A 16,953-nucleotide genomic window follows, 5' to 3' on the forward strand; every position below is an offset into this window, starting at 1 on the left:
CAGCATTGCATTTCTCATTCGCTATTCCCTTGAACAGCATCACCTAACTGGCTCAGAAGTAGACGCATTTTTTCCTAAAACACATGTAAATTCTAGCAATACAGACACAAAGGTTTGTATTTATCACTGAAGTAAGCAAGCTGCACACAGAAGCGCTAACAAGCATCACAGTTGTGAGGGAATGCAATATTGCTCACGACAGAGAAGCAGTTCACTTTAGCCTCTTCAGCACACAACCAGGTACCACGGACAACAGTGATTCATTTCCTTTTCACGGGGCTTTTGAAAAAACAATGGATCAGTTTCTAGTATCCTTGGCAGCCACGGACCAGGTTGACTTGCAGTTCCGAGAGAATCCCAATGTGAATTTTGGAAGCAGAATCCATTACACATGACAGAATTTAAGTTTACTTTTATTAGGACAGAAAAAGAGAGGTGAGAAGCAACAATAAAACTAGAACTTTGGATGCATTCTGATACAGAAGGGTTATGAAAAACAACAAAGTTTTCCTTAGAGTACAATAATTCTTAAGGATGGACTCAAAGAATTATTTACCACTGCAATAAACTACCTATTATCAATGAATGAGAAAACTCCTTTGTTCCCCATATATGGCATACAGACAATGTAACCTGGATCATTTTGGAAACCCATTATCAACAAAATCCTGCTCAAAGAAACTAAGACTGCCCCATCTCCACCACATCACCCAAGACTGTATGTGGGCAGCTAAAACCCAGCACGTTTTCACAAGTATTATTTTAGTAGGGTTACCTAATTTCTGAAAAGGATTTTGTCAGAGGACCTTAGCCAGAGTTTTTTTCAGTCAAGCCCATCTCCAACAACTCTTGCAGCATAAAAATTAGGAAAGACGTAAGCATTTGGTGTCATAGAACTCTTCTATGCTTCATACTCAAGTATTTTAAGATCTTCAAGTAGTTCTTTTGCAAGTGTTTGCAGATCTGCATTGCGGCTCTTTGACAGTGCAATGATACGCTGAAATGGCAAAGTATCACGCATCTCAGAGGCTGTCTTGGCTAATACTTCTGGCTCCAGAATCACAGACTGGAGGAGCCGCAGAGCATGAAGACAAACTTCTGTATCTGGGTCTAAAAGTGGGAGGGAAAAAATCCAGTGCTTATTAGAAGCAAGTCCAAAAAAGTAGTGTTAAAGCTCTACAGCGCCACTCCTCATGACCCACCAGGCAAACAGGGAATAAGTGATGTTTCATAATTCACAGCTCCTGTTTGGTGCTTGCTGGCTGGCTGACTCTAGAAGGAACCTGAAAACAACATCTTTGCCCTCCTGAGCAGCTTGTGCTCGGTAGTGTTTGGGAGGATGAGATAACCAGGAACCCTTCTCTTCAAAGAAGAGAAGAACCTTGTTCTTCAAATATTGAAAATTCCCTGATTTACAGCATTTATCAACTTGAATTTATCCAGTCAGAAGCCAAGATGTACTATAGGATGCAATCCGATTTAAGAGCAGAATGAGCTATATCCCATGACTGTTTTGACTTAAACAAACAGACCAACTAATCAAATCTGCACTAAATCACCAGGCTTTTCTTTATTTTCTTTTCAAAGAAGCCTTCGGATTTCTTCAAAGCTCAATAAAATATTAGCCTTTATAAAACTTTCTGGTAACCATGTATCAACCTTCCAAGTGTTTAATTAAGTCCACACAAAATTGAAACGGGTACTGAAGCTAAGCACTGCTGCTTAGGCATGCATCAGAGAAATGCAGCAAAAGCCTTCAACTGACTTAAGTTAGGAAGACATAAAATAACTCTGCTGTTAAAAACACAGGATGCATTCTTAATTACTGAAACATTAGGAGCACTATATTTTAATCGTTCACAACAGTCCATTTGCATTTAGTTGTTCACTGCTTTATCAAAAACATCTGGTAGAAAGCTCCATTTTTGCACTTCTCTATTCTGCATATTCCAATTGAAAATGTGTAATATATTTTTATGGCTGAAGAAGTTATTTGTTCCACGCGCCATGCATTTTTAATGTGTTTGTCATTAGCATATCTCATCTTCCTCAAGCTTTTGATAAAACATGGTGCAGAAATGTTAAGAAAAATTAATTCAGATCACTTTGTGCACAAAACCACCACAGAGACCGAAATCTCACTGAAGGATCATAAATGCAGTGCAGCAATAAACTATGCTGTACCGAGTTTGAAGGGTGCATTTGGTGGGCTGAGGCAAGTTCTTTCCTTTCCTGGCTTATTTAATACCTAACGCTGGTGACCTGAAAAAGGACTAAGGAGAATTATTCATTAAAGCATAAAGGGGAGAAAATGGAATGTGAAGACGACTATAGCTTTAAGCACGAAACTCGCTGCAGAAATGGGAATTTAAGTAATTTCCACTAGCACATGGCTGAAGTACAATATTAAAGATTGTGACATCTGCTCTATACCCACAAGCCATTTCTCTCTTCCTCCATTTTCCATCATAAATGAGACACGTAGATCTTTTCTACCATACCTTCTTCCCTATTTGAAGTGTAAACCTCTTAAAGGAATTTTACTTTCTCCTGGAAAACTAGCAGAGTGGGGTACAATCCGAGGACACAGAAATTGCCCCAAAACCAAACAATAACATACATTTGCTGATTTACTGTGCAATGAGAATCTCAGCTATTAGGCACACATATTGGACAACTTCAGACATTCAAATCAGCATTTTAAAAAACGATTAGCGTTGCACACCCTGCAAAAGTGGCCATACCCTTAGCACAACCATTCCTATTCCTGCCACCTGGGCTGAAGCTCTGAGGAGCCTCTTTCCATCATCACCTCCAGCAGTACCTGCAGGTGCAATTTGCTGAGTGATGAGTAGTCATCATTCACTGAGAAAAGCTGCAACTCAGCCTCACAGACTGCAAGACTTTACGTCCAGCTTCTTGGGCAGCGATACTTCAGTGAAACCTTTCAAAAAAAAACTTGGGTGCAAGTTTTGGTTTTCAGATTTACTCTGACCTAATCAAAATATGACTAAACACCTTGAATTCATCCTCTCATTCCTTCCACTTTTGTCTTCCTGCCTACCAGAGTGGTTTTTTAATTCCTACTTTTTTTTTTGCCGGATATAATGTTCAAACTCTGCACATATCATCTGCCCCCTTTCTCTGTACTTAGTATTATTCTACGTTTATTCACCAGAAATAGCGCCAACAAACCACAGCCCAAGAAGGTAAGAAGAAAGAAGTTTGGGGGAATTAAATATATGTACTTCAGTACAATCTTCCTCTGTGTGACATTATTCCCCCATGAAATAAAGCCATTAATACTTTTAATGGCTTGCAGTACTGCTGGGAAGCTTCATATATGTAAGATGTTTTAAATCCCTGGATGAAAAGTGCTTTGTTAATAATCCTGTTACAGGCAACTGCATTACTATTATCTGCAAGTGTTCAAAGGCTGTAGAAAGTAAAGAATTGATCAGGGAAGAAGCATTAGCAGGGGAGCTAACAAAATTAGGATCTGTAGGACATCAGGAAACGCTTTTCAGCTTGATGAGCAAAAACATTTTCCAGTAAGAGCAAAAAGGTTCTAGGAAGAATCTCCAGGAGCAACCAGGGAAGCTCATCGGCTTGAGTCACTCCAATGAAGGACAGATTAGGCGCTTGGGCATACAGCAAAGGAAGGAAATGATCCTGCACGAGAAGATGACTTAATACGCATTTAACCTCTGATTGCCTTCGTTTTGCATGTATTCTGAGATGCCTCAAGTTAAACAAATACATAAGCCTTAAAATATACTCCCTTAGGATTATATGCGGTTATGAGAAAACTACTTAGTACGGATAAATCCTCTTAGCAAAGATGATTAAAAAAACATACCCTAGAAGTCTTTCTCTTGCCTTTCCAGTATCATTAGGGATTTTTTCTAAAAACCCTGTCTAAAGAATACTCAGAAGAAATGTAAGGAATCAGCACTATGTTTATTTCAATACCTTCCAGATTTAGTCATTTCTACACTAGCTGAGTAACATTTTGTTTGTACAAGATCAAAAAAATCCTTTAGCTGTAATCAAATCAATGCATCATATCCTCCCAACAACTAGTACACACATCTCTTCCAACTAAAATTTCAAAAGTACAATCATTATTTCTGGGGAACAGGGGAAGAAATCAAGCTGCTTGCCTCAGTCAGAGATGACAAGCGTAGCGTAAGGCTACCGCCATCATAAAATGCTGATGCAATTTTAACGTGTTGAAACTGCTGGAGTCTGCTGACGTTCTGCTAGCTGCCAGCACTGCCGTTTGAAGTCACTGGCTTTTAGTCAGTGACAAAAGCAACTGATAATGTGGACAGATTTTAGTCACATCTATCATTAGCACCATGCTCTCAGATGAACTGTTCCCTGCAGCAGGGTTTAAGGAATTGCATCACATCAATGCTAAACAGCTTATCTGCAATTGGCTCTGAGTTGTATGAACTCGATATACACATGCCCATACCATTCCCTGGCCACCTGAATGCAAGATTTATTACCAGTAAGCTGTTTGCAGCTATATCTATGCACAAACGGAATACTTCAAAATCCTCATATTACCGTGGTAAATGTCATTCAATTCAATTAATGTCTGATTTTAGCATGAAGGGGTGACCTGCCACTCCACCTTTCCTTTTTATGAACTTGTCAGACTACTTGTATTCACAGCATGTCCAATGGAGAGAGCTAGGGCCACAGCTTGCCCCACACTAAGATCTCTCTGCATTGCCAATGCTGGCAGAACTGGGCCAGTATCTACAGCAGCAGTTTTCTGGACATTTTTGTATAATGCTGATAGGTCTGAGGAGACAAGAAATGTAGCAGCAGGGAGAACGCCATGGCAGAAAAGACGACAGCTTTACTGCGGCAATTTCTATGGACACAGATGCTCTTTACAACACATGAGCTGCAGCTTCTGTGTAACAGCTGGGTCTTCTTCTGTCTCCTCCCTGGCCAGGCGGCTGCTCTCCCATGGAGTTCAGCTAACCGGAATTCCCCACTCTCCTAAGGATGCATGCTTGTCACGCTTATATCAGGGAAATACTTGAGAAAGACTCCCAGGGTCCAGGTTGAAAGGGCAAATTGGGAACAAATTGCTTCACTGCTATTTAGGGGCTGAGAGTAAAAGCAGCTTGCACAGACATCACTCTGCAACTGGCAGATTTGTGGGTGAGCTGTTACATATGTTATCCAGCTCCCATCAATCCTAGCTTGAGCTTCTGAGGATTTCTACAGTAGCTACTGAATAAGAGTGACAATGCAAGAACAAACCAATGGTTTACAGTGACAGGTGCATATATTCACAAATGGAGAAACGCTGGCTCCTCAGAATGTCAGTGTGCATATGTCTGCGGTTAGACAGCAGACATATTAGTCAAGAAACTCCTGCTCAGATGGCAAGGACAGCCACACCACACACAGCCAGAGTTCCGTCTGCACAAGTATCATTTGCAGCAGCTGCTTAGAGAAGAGTATGGAAAAGGGCAAATATTCGGTGAGACTTCCCTGGCCACTCTTCCAGCCTCTCAGCTAACTCTGGTGCGGAGACTTTCTGCGTCAGAGCTGATATCTTTGCATTTAAGAAAACGGATGTGGTCTTGCAGGGCAAGAAGGCCAATCCTCTTTTTAAGACTAGTTTCATAATCTGAAGAGTATGAAACTGTTGTGCATTTGAAAGTCTAATTGAGGTTTTGATTCATGAATGAAAATTTATTTTCAAACTAATACCAGTTTATAAATAGGGGTGTTCTGTTTGTCCAGATGTCTTTTAAATAACATGCCATGCAAGTAACCTGAATTTTCAAGAACGCTCACAGCCAGAACCAATTCACACAGAAAAATAAGGCATTAAACACCTTTGGGGTTAGTCATGAAAAGCAAATATTGAAGGTTGCAGGCAGCATTAGCCAAATGAGAATGTGCTTCATATACGTATTTATAATAGAGACCGTCATTTGCAAAGAATTTGGATAAACAAGGTTAGATTTCTGTGTGGAACTGTGATGGAGCAAACTGAAGGGCAAGATCTAAAATTAGTCATACTTCTCTTGTTGTCTTTTGTTTAAGGAAGTACCTGGTCCAATTTCCCAGCTATACATGAGAAATGTCACTGACATAGCCTCTCTGAATTCCACAATTTCTCGTGTATCCAAGGAAAGCCTTTTTTTTTCTTAACTGCATTCAAGGAAAATTGAGAAAAACCAAAATAAAGATACAGGATACTGAAAACACCAAAACAAACTAAAACAAAAAACCCACACAAACAAAAAAGAGCTTAGACCCATTTTCTCCAGCACCCATTTGCTGGTAGATGTTCTGTATGACCAAAAATGAAAAACATAAATCTAGTCTTTATTATTAATAACCGAGCTTACTGCATCTTCTTACTCTTCAAAAGATCCTTGGCAGAGAAAAGTCCCAGTCTACCTCTTTGGGAATTACAGCATTACAGTCTTATTGCATCTACAAAGTGCCAGAAAAAATACTGACAAATCTCAGGTAGGTATCTACCCAAAACTATGTAACTTCTTTTTCTATTGCTGAGGTCAGGGTTTCTTCAAATCTGAAAGTTATGCGAAACCTTTAGCCAAGACATGAACAAAGGGTCAGCAGCTGATGGAGCAAACTGATTTTCTCCAAGACGGGAACAGCTGCTCTGCAAACAAATGGTGCTCCACAAGAAGAGAATTCTACTGATCCCACAAGCTGCTTCACAGCCAGAAATCTGAGTCATCATTCACGTGGTTTATGCTGGCATCAGGCTGGGAAGGTGTGGGTAGGCATAGCTGATACCTACACAGGAATACAACAGCTATGTAAGCTATCAGAGTATCTTCTTCAGTCACTGGTGTTGCTTATTAAAGGGTGCCCACCTTTTAGACAGTGTTTGAAAGGGCAGTAAGAAAAAAACAAAAACCCACCTCACAAAGTACTAAAACCACAGAGATCCGCATTACTTTCAAAAAGCGTGTCAAACATTTGTTCTTCTCCTATTATCAGTATAGCCGCCAGCAGAAAGAGCTATTAAGAATTCTTGTTAGCAAGTATGAAGTCATAACAGCTTTTCCAAAGCCAGCAGCACAGACAAACCCAGCTTGCTGTTAACGTTCTTACTCCAGTAAAAATCTTTATCAGATTCTTACTCCTTCCTCTTACCATCTGTGTATTCAATGTCAAGGCATATTTCTCTCTTGTCAAAAAGCCTGCTAGACAACCTGAATCAAATCCCTCTTTGCTTCAGATACAACAAAGGGGAATAAAGAAAATCAAGTTAATGATTTGCTCTCCTCACTTAATGGGAAGGACATTCTTCAGGGGACAAGAAGGGCTGACACTGAGATTTCAGAGAAGAAATTTGAGGGACTTATCAGATGCGGACAAGCCAGTGGGAGAAAAGTGGCCTTGACGTATAGGCTGAGGTCACAGACACTTGTAGATTGTCGACAGAAAAGCAAACAGGATGATTTTCTGAAAATACTTAAGAAAAACTCAGAGGACGATTTCTGGGGCCTCTCTTTAGTGGGAATGCTGATAAAAGCTTACAGAACTGTGGAAAGCTGAATCATCTCATGAGCCTTAATCAAAACACTCTTTGAAAAAGCTTCCTGGAGGAAGGCAGCATATACAGGATACCCTGCCAGCAGAATGTAGTGCTCTACTCTGTTGCATGGAAAAAACTGTAAGACCTCATGCTGTAGCAGCTCCAGGTGTTTATGGGCTCAATCACGGCTAGCAAAAGCTGAAGATGCTGGCCACAGAAACAGGAGAGGAGCAAAAATGGGAGGAAGCTACTGAGTTTTGCAAGTTGAAACACTTAGAAATAGATTAGATGTAGAGAAAACCACAGATCTCATACAAAATATCATAGGAATAAGATCAGGTCTTGGATCTGACCACCCATCTGATATACAAACTTATTCAGCCACCTAACTTGACAGTTAGCAGACTTCCTCTAAAGTCAGAAATCTGAACCAGCAGATGTGGTTTATCCAAGAATCTTCCTCCTTAGGTGCACCTGGAGAAATTTATTATCAAAAAGTGAAGGAACCAGCCGTGCCCATCCTTCGTTCTGCAATCCAGCCATACACACCACCTTCAAAATGCAGAGTAGCCTTTCCATTTCTTATTTCCATTAGCAGCTGCAAATTATTTACAGCTGTGCCACATTTCATCCTCTTATGGGACCTAGAAGCCTTCTTCAAACAATTGAATGCATCAAACGACTAACTTCTTTGTTTTATCACAACATTTAGAGGGGCATGTTTGGGAACTCAGACCAGGTTTTTGAGGGTGTTTTGGGTTTGGATTTTTTTTCCCCTGGAACAACAGCTTATGTATATTGTTAGCCAAACATAAAGTAAAAGGAAAATCTGGACTAACATCTGTTAAATTTCTAACCATAACAGAACAAAGGACCATGTATATGGAGTTCTCTGAGAATATAATTTTTCTCAAACTATATTAAAAAAACTTCAAACTATAGATTGGGTGATTTCCAACAGTCTTACAAGGATTACTTGATTTTCTGAGATCTCAGGAGAGCAGTAAATTATCATGTGAAAAGCACATGTACCTACATTTTCTGTAAAATAGCTGAGGGAACCGTAAGCAATACAAGTAGTTTCCAGCTTACCATCCCAAATCAAAGCTTTTCCAAAACTTCAATATGAAATTAATTCCTTGAAAAAGTAGATAGAACCTCACTCTCTCTAAATGCTGTTAGTCTTTACTGGTTGTATTATAACGTGGTTTTGCATAGCAGCACAGAGTGTTGAGGTGACCAACCTCCCCAGTCCTATGACCTGCACACCAAAATCTTCTCACGGACAAGCTACAAAACCTCGAGGGCACCAAGACAGAGCAACTCTAGGAGCAGTTCACAGGCAGGACATTGTCATGGCTCTGTCCTTACTGCTGTCCTCTACAAGCTGTGCACACAGCTGCCAGCCAAGTCCAACGCACACTGACAACGTCAGTCTCTGCTGGCTCCTACACAGGGATTTGAAGCCTCCAAAAGAGCAGAGCCTTGATGTCACCCACGTACCTGACAGTGGCAACAGAAGTCCTTGGTGTCCTTGAAGTTCTGCACTGGCCAAAGGCAAAGCTGGGAATAGTACTCAAGCCCTGCAAGCCAAATCCTATTAGAGCACAAGGCCTCTCCTCAGCTGCAGGAAGAGGTCACCGTTTCTATGGCTGAGTGTACTTACAGAGGTTCTTCCCCAGAACATTCAGAACACAATTACACCTTCTTTTGTTAAACAGTAGTGATCTGATACATAGTTTCCCCTCAGGATTTATTTTAAAGTTGGTATGTGAAAATCCAGGTGGGTTTTTAAAACCCATTTCATACTCCCTACTTTCAATTCTACCATCCATACATTTTAGATTAATGGAATATTACACACAGGGCCAAAAATACTGTGGGAAATGCATATCTTCTCTTTCTAACTGTTTGCCCTTTTTGTTTAATCTGACAAAAGCTATACATAATCAGGTTACAGACATAAACATCTGTTTTGTTATTTGCAACACCTCTTGCCAATCTACAAGCCCAAAGTCACAATTCACAGGGTTCTTGGAGCAACTTACCATCCAATAGCCACCAAAGCAAAGGAATAAAACCTGGACTTTCACTGATGTACTTCAAGCCTTTCAAGTTGATACTCACATTGTAAAGCGACATTAGCATTAGCCTAGAATTGAAAGAAAAAAAGATATTATGTCCTTTGATTTCTCTGTATGTTTTCTCATCTTTTGCTGTTTATGCCAAGCACGTACTGATGCAGAAGCCTATTGTAATAATTTATATTTTGGTAAAAGAGACAAGTCTCAAATTATATACAAGCAATGTTGTGCACAACCTTGTCTCTACTGTTAAATTATGTATTTTGAACAGGTGGACAAACATCCTAAACTCCATGAGATTCATTACATGAAATGTGCAAAACTAGAACTCGGCCTTATGTGACCACCCAACCTATACAATAAAGCTTTTTTACCGAAAATCCCCACTGGGCTCAAATAAGCTGTTTGCCCCGGGAAATCAAAGGGCCACCAGGAAACACAGAAAGCAAGTACAGTCTTGCTGTATAATGATATTATAATGAGTACTGAAAATCATGTCAAAGGAAGTCTCTGCTCCATCAGTTGTGCAACACCAGCCTTTCTGTGCACCGACCCTCCAGCCAGCTCAGACACATTGCTTACACCATCCTCTTTCAAGCATCCTCCTGTTCCTCCTGCCAGTGGGAACAGGTGCAATACATTGGCAGCGTCCAGCAAACACCAGTGCAGCCTCTCTCCGCTGGCAGGAGAAGTTACTGTGCCTACAGAAGCACTTGGAAGAAGGGGTTGGGTCTGAAGGAGAGAAAAGGAAGGTCTTAGCAGTCCCAGCTCAGCTAGCCTAATCCCTTCTGCGATGGGTGTGCAAGGCAGAGAACCAGCTTGTTCTGCCTGCTCTCCAGCCCTCACAGTCAGGCGGAGCCACGCTATCTGGGCCACTGAGTAAGACCCTACTGTGAAAAAACATTCGTCTCTTAAAAAATGCCATCATGGACTTTCTTATTTACTGTCTTCTGGAACACAGATTGATTACGTTCAAAATACAAGTAGTTTTTGGTTTTGTTTTTTTTTTTTAGTCAGTAACACTGAAATTCAATTTGGCTGTAAACCATGCTCTTGTCTTAGCATAGATCAACACCAGGGTAACCGAGGCCAAATGGTACTCTCACCTGCACCTCCTCAAAGCTGTTCCGGCTTTGGAAGTAGATCCAGATTTGGATCTACTCAAAGACATATTTCTTTTTTTCTTTTTCCTTTTTTTCTTTTTCCCAGAAGTTGATTACTTTTGGTCTTTTATTATGGTCACTGATGTTGAAGGAGGACAGAACTCATAACCTGTCTTCCAGGTAACAAAGAAGGTCTATGGCCTGGCAGCTAGAAAACATTTCCTTAATCGAGCATCAAAAAAACCCCCTAAGATGAGATCTCTGACAAACTGAAACCAAGACCGTCCCTTGCATGCCCATAAATGACAAAATAAAAACACAGATAAGTATACATTCATTTCAGCCACAATTTCAAAAGCTTCCAAAAACAGTATTTCCTAATTTATTGTCCTCCTAAAATAGGAAATTCTTTAGTGATTTTGGGGCTGCATACATAACAGGGTATAAATAAACCAGTCTCAACTTTTCTACAGAGAGGAAACCAGATAGGCTGGAAAAGGCCCTGTCTTTTAAAAGCCCGTTCTAGCCTGACGATCCCACTAGCTTCTCCCACTGCAGCTCACACTGAAGTTACTGCAAACATGAAAAACCTAAGTAAGATCAGTAACCTGCAAGATCTGGTACCCATCATGGAAACTGGGTTTGACTACAGGTTCCGCTTCAGCCTTAGCCATGACAGAGCTGAGGTAATGTTGTAAGGTACAGGAAGCTGCATGCAGAAATGGCAGTTTTGCCTCTTTATGCAGATAAAGTGCCTGGGTCAAAATTTACTTTCAACTGTCAGACGAGTATGGTAGCTTGGGGCTCAAAATGAGACTCCCTTTCTAAAGCTATCCAGAACAATCACTAATACTCAATGCAGAGCATTTCATCGGGATTAAATCTCCTGCAGTTTCCACTGAACTAAATTCTGCTTTCAAATACTTGATGTGGATGCTGTTACACCGTCTTCCACATTGCTGATACAAGTTTTTAATGGGTTCGGTGGATAAAACCTTCTTTTTCAGCTACGCAGAGTCTCTGTGAGCTTAATGCAAATTATTTCAATTTTCTTCTAACTTCCAGTAGGAATGGGCCCTGATACTCAAAAGCAGAAAGCATTCAGAAAAAAAATCCCCACTGACATTAACAAGACAAACTAATGCTCACCCTCATTCAGAATCAGATCTCCTGCTGTCCTATGAACTTTGAGACAAGAGCCACCTGATTTCCTGAAAAAAGAGCCACACTCTGGAGTCAGAATTTGTCTTAAAAATTCTTCCACCCTTCTAGTGACGTTCTCCTCTCCTGCCTTTTATGCAGATCAGCCTTATAGCTGTGGGGTAGCTAGGAGGACAGGGCACTAGTGCACTTTATGGTGTGCTATGGATGCTATTACATTTTATTTTATTTCTTTGAAGATTGACTCAAGTCAATCTTCGGACAATGAAAAGGGAAGATGAATGAGCAGGGCTCCTATAGCATTATGGAACATGTCATCACATCCACATGCTGCTGGGTGCCAGGTTGCATAGAAAACAATTACAGAGAAACAGGAAGGGGCTGGAATGTTTTACTCCGCTCCGGAGCCAGCTTGGCAGCTGCTACCTCACGTGACTGCAATAAACCTGCCTGTCCCTGCACTGACACCATTTACCAAAAAAAAAAGGGAAATAATGTTATTCCGAATGGACTTCACACCTCACATCGGAGTCTCATGGCTCAAGTTACTCTGCCACCGGCAGACTTTCAGACACTCTCCGTGCATACCTTCAGAAAGCAGGAGAGAAACCCACTGCCAGCTGAACTGAGTTGTAAGAGGCATAACTTATATTATGCACCACACCACCATGAGTTCGATCTCTCAGGCTCTTAAGCAGTAGAGAGATGAAATAGTAGATTACTAAATCTACTGCATCAGTGTCCACTGACAAGCAGCGAGGAGTGCCGTGGAACTGAAATTGCAGCTTGTAAAGCCTGCGTGCTCCTTTTCTTACAGCCTCTGCAGCTCTGACTTGGCCTCCAGAGCCCAAGCCCCTTCAAAGGAGCACAGCCATAATTACCTATAAACAGCCAGAATGAGAATGATCGATAAATCAGTGTTTTATAATAGAAAGTGTTAACGTTTCTTGACAAAGACTTCTACCCTTCCACCCTGTTTGACATTTGTAGTTAGAAATAAAGTGATGTAAAAAGATACTCCTATGTTTGTATTTTTACTTCACTTGTTTGCTTTGTGCACACAAAAGGGTCTGGTGGAGGTGATCTAGGGAAGTGCTGTGGTTTTGGAATGTCAGGAGAAGACAAAAGCAGCCCACAAACCACTGTAGTAGCACATTACTACTAATTAAACTCACTCACCTGAGCACAGCACAGAAGCATTTCCAGGCCCTTTATACAACGTTCACCTCTAGTACTTGCACATTCTAATGAGTATTTTTTGCAATAATTATTGCAAAAGTGCTTACTGAAGCAAACATGACACACATAATTACTGGATAAACAATACTTTGGGGGTTTTTTTAAAGTGGAGGGCTTTTTAATTATGTACTTCATAGCCTTCCTATTTAGACAAGCCAAATTTAATTAGCATCTTGTACTACTGTATCTGTCAATGGTTTCTTTAAAATCTAGATCTAAAAGCACAGCTAAAGCCCCTTCTTGTCTATTTAATACGTGGGATTAGAACATAAAATGTACTAAAGTACATATTTTTACTGGCTACTTTCAACTGCTACATAAGCGAAGTTGAATATTCCTAACAATTTAATTATACCTATGAACAATTGTGTAAATGTTTACTGACTGCCTAACAATTATGAATGTTAAACAAACCCTATACCAATGAGAAGAAAACTTAAAATCTTTCACACCACCGCTATTTCATAAAGGGAATGAGATTTCAGACCCAGCACTCATGTAGATGCCTTGGATGTAGTTATTACATACTTATGGACTACAACGGATATTGCAGTAGAGCTGGAACAAATGGCAGCTTTTCCATGTAAATTTTTTATTTAGACTCATTTTCTTTATTCTCAGAAAATAAAGAAAAATATTTTTGAAAATAAAAGCAAGAAAAGAATTGTAAAACCCTAAAACTGAGCAAAGGACAAATCTTGAAAATAATAAAATTTAATAAGTTAAAGAAAAAATGTGCTTTAAGATGATCACGTCCTTCCATATAATACCACAGTGATATTTTGAGAAAAAAACACATTGCACTTCCAAAATAACATGCAGACATTTTCATCCATAAGATAAAGTTTTAAAAATTTGTCTGTCTGTATACAAGTGTGTGTATGTAAATGTTATTTATGATGACTCCAGAGTCCATCTATAAATAACTTAGAAATTTTGCTTCGCTTTATGCTATTGCATCTGTATCTCAGAACTGTCTTTCATTTTGTAGTTAAGTTTCTTACAGTAGTGAGAAAAGGGAGTTCTTCTGACACCTCTGCTTATGAAATTATTACTTAAGATTAACAGGCAGCTAAAAAATTTTACATGAAGAGAACAATTTTAAAACAAACCAACCAACCAACCCTCAAACCCCTTCTTTGCTGGGCTGGGAGAGTATAAAATTCTCCAAAAGGACAGGAAAGAGATCTAGTGTTGGTAATAGGTTTTAAGAACTGAAGAGTGACAAGATGCGTAGGGAGCTTGTACACAAAAAGGAACCTGGCCATGGACATGAAAGACAAATACAGGGAAAACATTTGCACTAGAACATTTGAGCAAATTAGGATCCCTCGTTCCATGACATGGCCATGAAGAATTTGCTCTAATATCATAATACAGCATCTCTTCATCAAATGGAAGTTCAGAGTAAGAAAAAAAAATTGTTTTCTGATGTTCCACAGAACCAACAATATCACTGCACTGAATTTAAGCTATAGTAATATATGCATAATATTTCTCACTTATCAAATACCTTGAGCAACCTCTTTTTTAAGCTTTACTCAATTTGTTAGCCTAGGAGGCTGGTCCCTGTTGAATCCCTAACCACTTCATGGGATTGTTTCATGCATATTTTATCAGTGCTGCTGTATGGCGGCCAAGTTTATATCACCATATGTAATTCTTCTGCAAAGAAAGCAGATTTTGAAATATAATTTAAAAAAACACCCAAAATATAAAATTGAAAAGAAAGATCCTCAAATCCAATTACATTGTCCAATTACATTAATACAATCTGAAATGATAACAAATAATTTATCTGGATCCATAACATAGATTTCTCTGGAAATTCAGTGTATGTTTAAGAATACTTTCTTCTCCCTCCTCCTCTCAAAATAAAGTCCTCCCGTGTTTTTTTTTTTTTTTCTGTACAAATTTTGAAACAGCATAGGTCCTCTTTCCATGGTTTGGGGTTTTCTTCGTTAGATACATGAAAGCATGAATTACCTTTTCTTTCTTAAATTGAGATTCTCATACAAATCTTTTATTTGGGGCTTTACAAGAAAAGCCCGGTGTTTCAAGAGTAAACTATACTGTTTTGAGTGCTGATCTTCAAGACCAACATTTGGGAAACGCTGTAAATGACTGAATTCAAGTATCTAACCACTACCTACAGGACAGGCTACTCAACGGAGAAAGGCAAGCATCTTCAGAGGGCAACTCATTCCCCCTAACATGGAATGAGCAAGCAATCATCTGACAGCACCATCTCCTTGCACTGACTGTGGGAAGGAGCCCAGACAGTTAGCAGACACTTGACATCTAGCTTTCTCATAGCTGAGGTTAGGCAAGATAAAACCTATGCAAAGTTAAGACCAAGCCTGATTTCATGGCTATCACATACAACCTGCCTATAGGTGTGCATGGATGCAGTCAAGTTACTGTGGCTGTCAGGGTTGCAGTCTGTCAGCTGAGCTGTGACAGCTGACTTGGGTAAGAATTCTTAGTGCATGTGTGCGTCCCATTTATGAAAAAAATACCTCACTGGTTTAATAAAGCCATCCTCATGAACAAATTAACCAGGTGTACAGGATAAGTGCCCACGGCTTAGCGGATGTGCAAGTACTTGTTAATTTGCTTGGTCAAGGCCATATATACTCAGCTTGTAACAGCTCTGAGAAAAAGGCAAAGACAACAATTTATTTAAACACTCCATCACCTGGGAACTACAACTTTTCCAGCTTCCGAACTGTGTAACATGGCCTTTTCTTTAGAACGCCGTATCATAAGGTCCCTTTATAGACATTACCTTTTAAAAACCTGAGTGCATGGTGCTTCTGGCTACTAAGTAGCATAAGCTAATTTAATTCTTGCTATTAGCAGATAGGTAACTCAATTTCTTCAGTAAGCAGATGTAGCATTTTACAGTCTTCATATTGGAAGGGAATAAATATGAGTTCACATTTCCCACATCCTCTCTGTTTTAAAACCTCATCTCACAGCTTTCTTATCTGACCCTCAACTCACAAGCCCCTCCTAAGGCAGAAGAGCACATCTCTGCTCATGTCTACGATCTTATGGTGATTAAGAGACTGTCGCAGAGACACAAAACGTGGATGAAACTAGCCTTGTAGCCTTGGTATATTTGCAAGGAATGCTACTGTGAGAAGAGTCTACGAAAATTATGTTTCCTCTCCAGGAAAGGAAATAATGGGAGGATGGAAAAACTACTGTCCTCACTGTGACCAACACTGCAAGATAATGCATTTCATTTGAAAGGAAAAATAAAAGTCATCATACACTTTAAACTTGGTACAGAGTCCTGGCTTCAAGTCTCCCAGGAGGTGTATCATTGTGTCCAGTAATTCACGACTTGAACTAACCAAGAACTCACGCCCACAAGCCAGTGCAGCCACATCTGTGAAAGAACACAAAACATCACCATAAAAATCATGTTTCAAACAAAAGTTTATGCTAATTATCAGGACCATTAAAAAGATATGACAGCTGTGAAGAATGAACTATGGCATCTATGTAAACTTCAAACTATATTCATCTACATAGCAAATACTGAAGCAGCAAATTATACCTTTATAATTCTACTTTGGTAATTAAAATATTTATTCAAGCACAGCCAGTATCCTAGAGTAACACTGGGAAGTATGAAAAAAAAGGTTGGATTCATCCACAAATGATGTGGGAATGAAGAAAAGATGGCCACTACACGTCCACTTTCAAGAAATGAGACTGTAGATTGTTTTACAATTGTGCAATCCAATACACCAGACACACAACCAAAACTCCTGTGGATACCTACTCAAAAACTCTTCTC

At 39.8% G+C, this 16,953-nt stretch overlaps 1 protein-coding gene across 1 annotated transcript in view; it reads right to left on the reverse strand.

Moving 5' to 3' along the window:
* Positions 1-901: 901 nt before the first annotated feature.
* HSF2BP (heat shock transcription factor 2 binding protein) overlaps positions 902-16,953 on the reverse strand; it is a 31,354-nt gene continuing 15,302 nt past the window's right edge. The window contains exons 6-8 of the mRNA XM_010142327.1: positions 16,422-16,539; positions 9,604-9,707; positions 902-1,110 (exon numbers count right to left, since the gene is read on the reverse strand). Of these exons, the coding sequence (XP_010140629.1) occupies positions 902-1,110; positions 9,604-9,707; positions 16,422-16,539 (431 nt within the window). The remainder of the gene's footprint in view (positions 1,111-9,603; positions 9,708-16,421; positions 16,540-16,953) is intronic.

Source organism: Buceros rhinoceros, unplaced genomic scaffold (genome assembly GCF_000710305.1).
Source record: "Buceros rhinoceros silvestris isolate BGI_N320 unplaced genomic scaffold, ASM71030v1 scaffold7898, whole genome shotgun sequence".
Lineage (NCBI taxonomy): Eukaryota > Metazoa > Chordata > Aves > Bucerotiformes > Bucerotidae > Buceros > Buceros rhinoceros.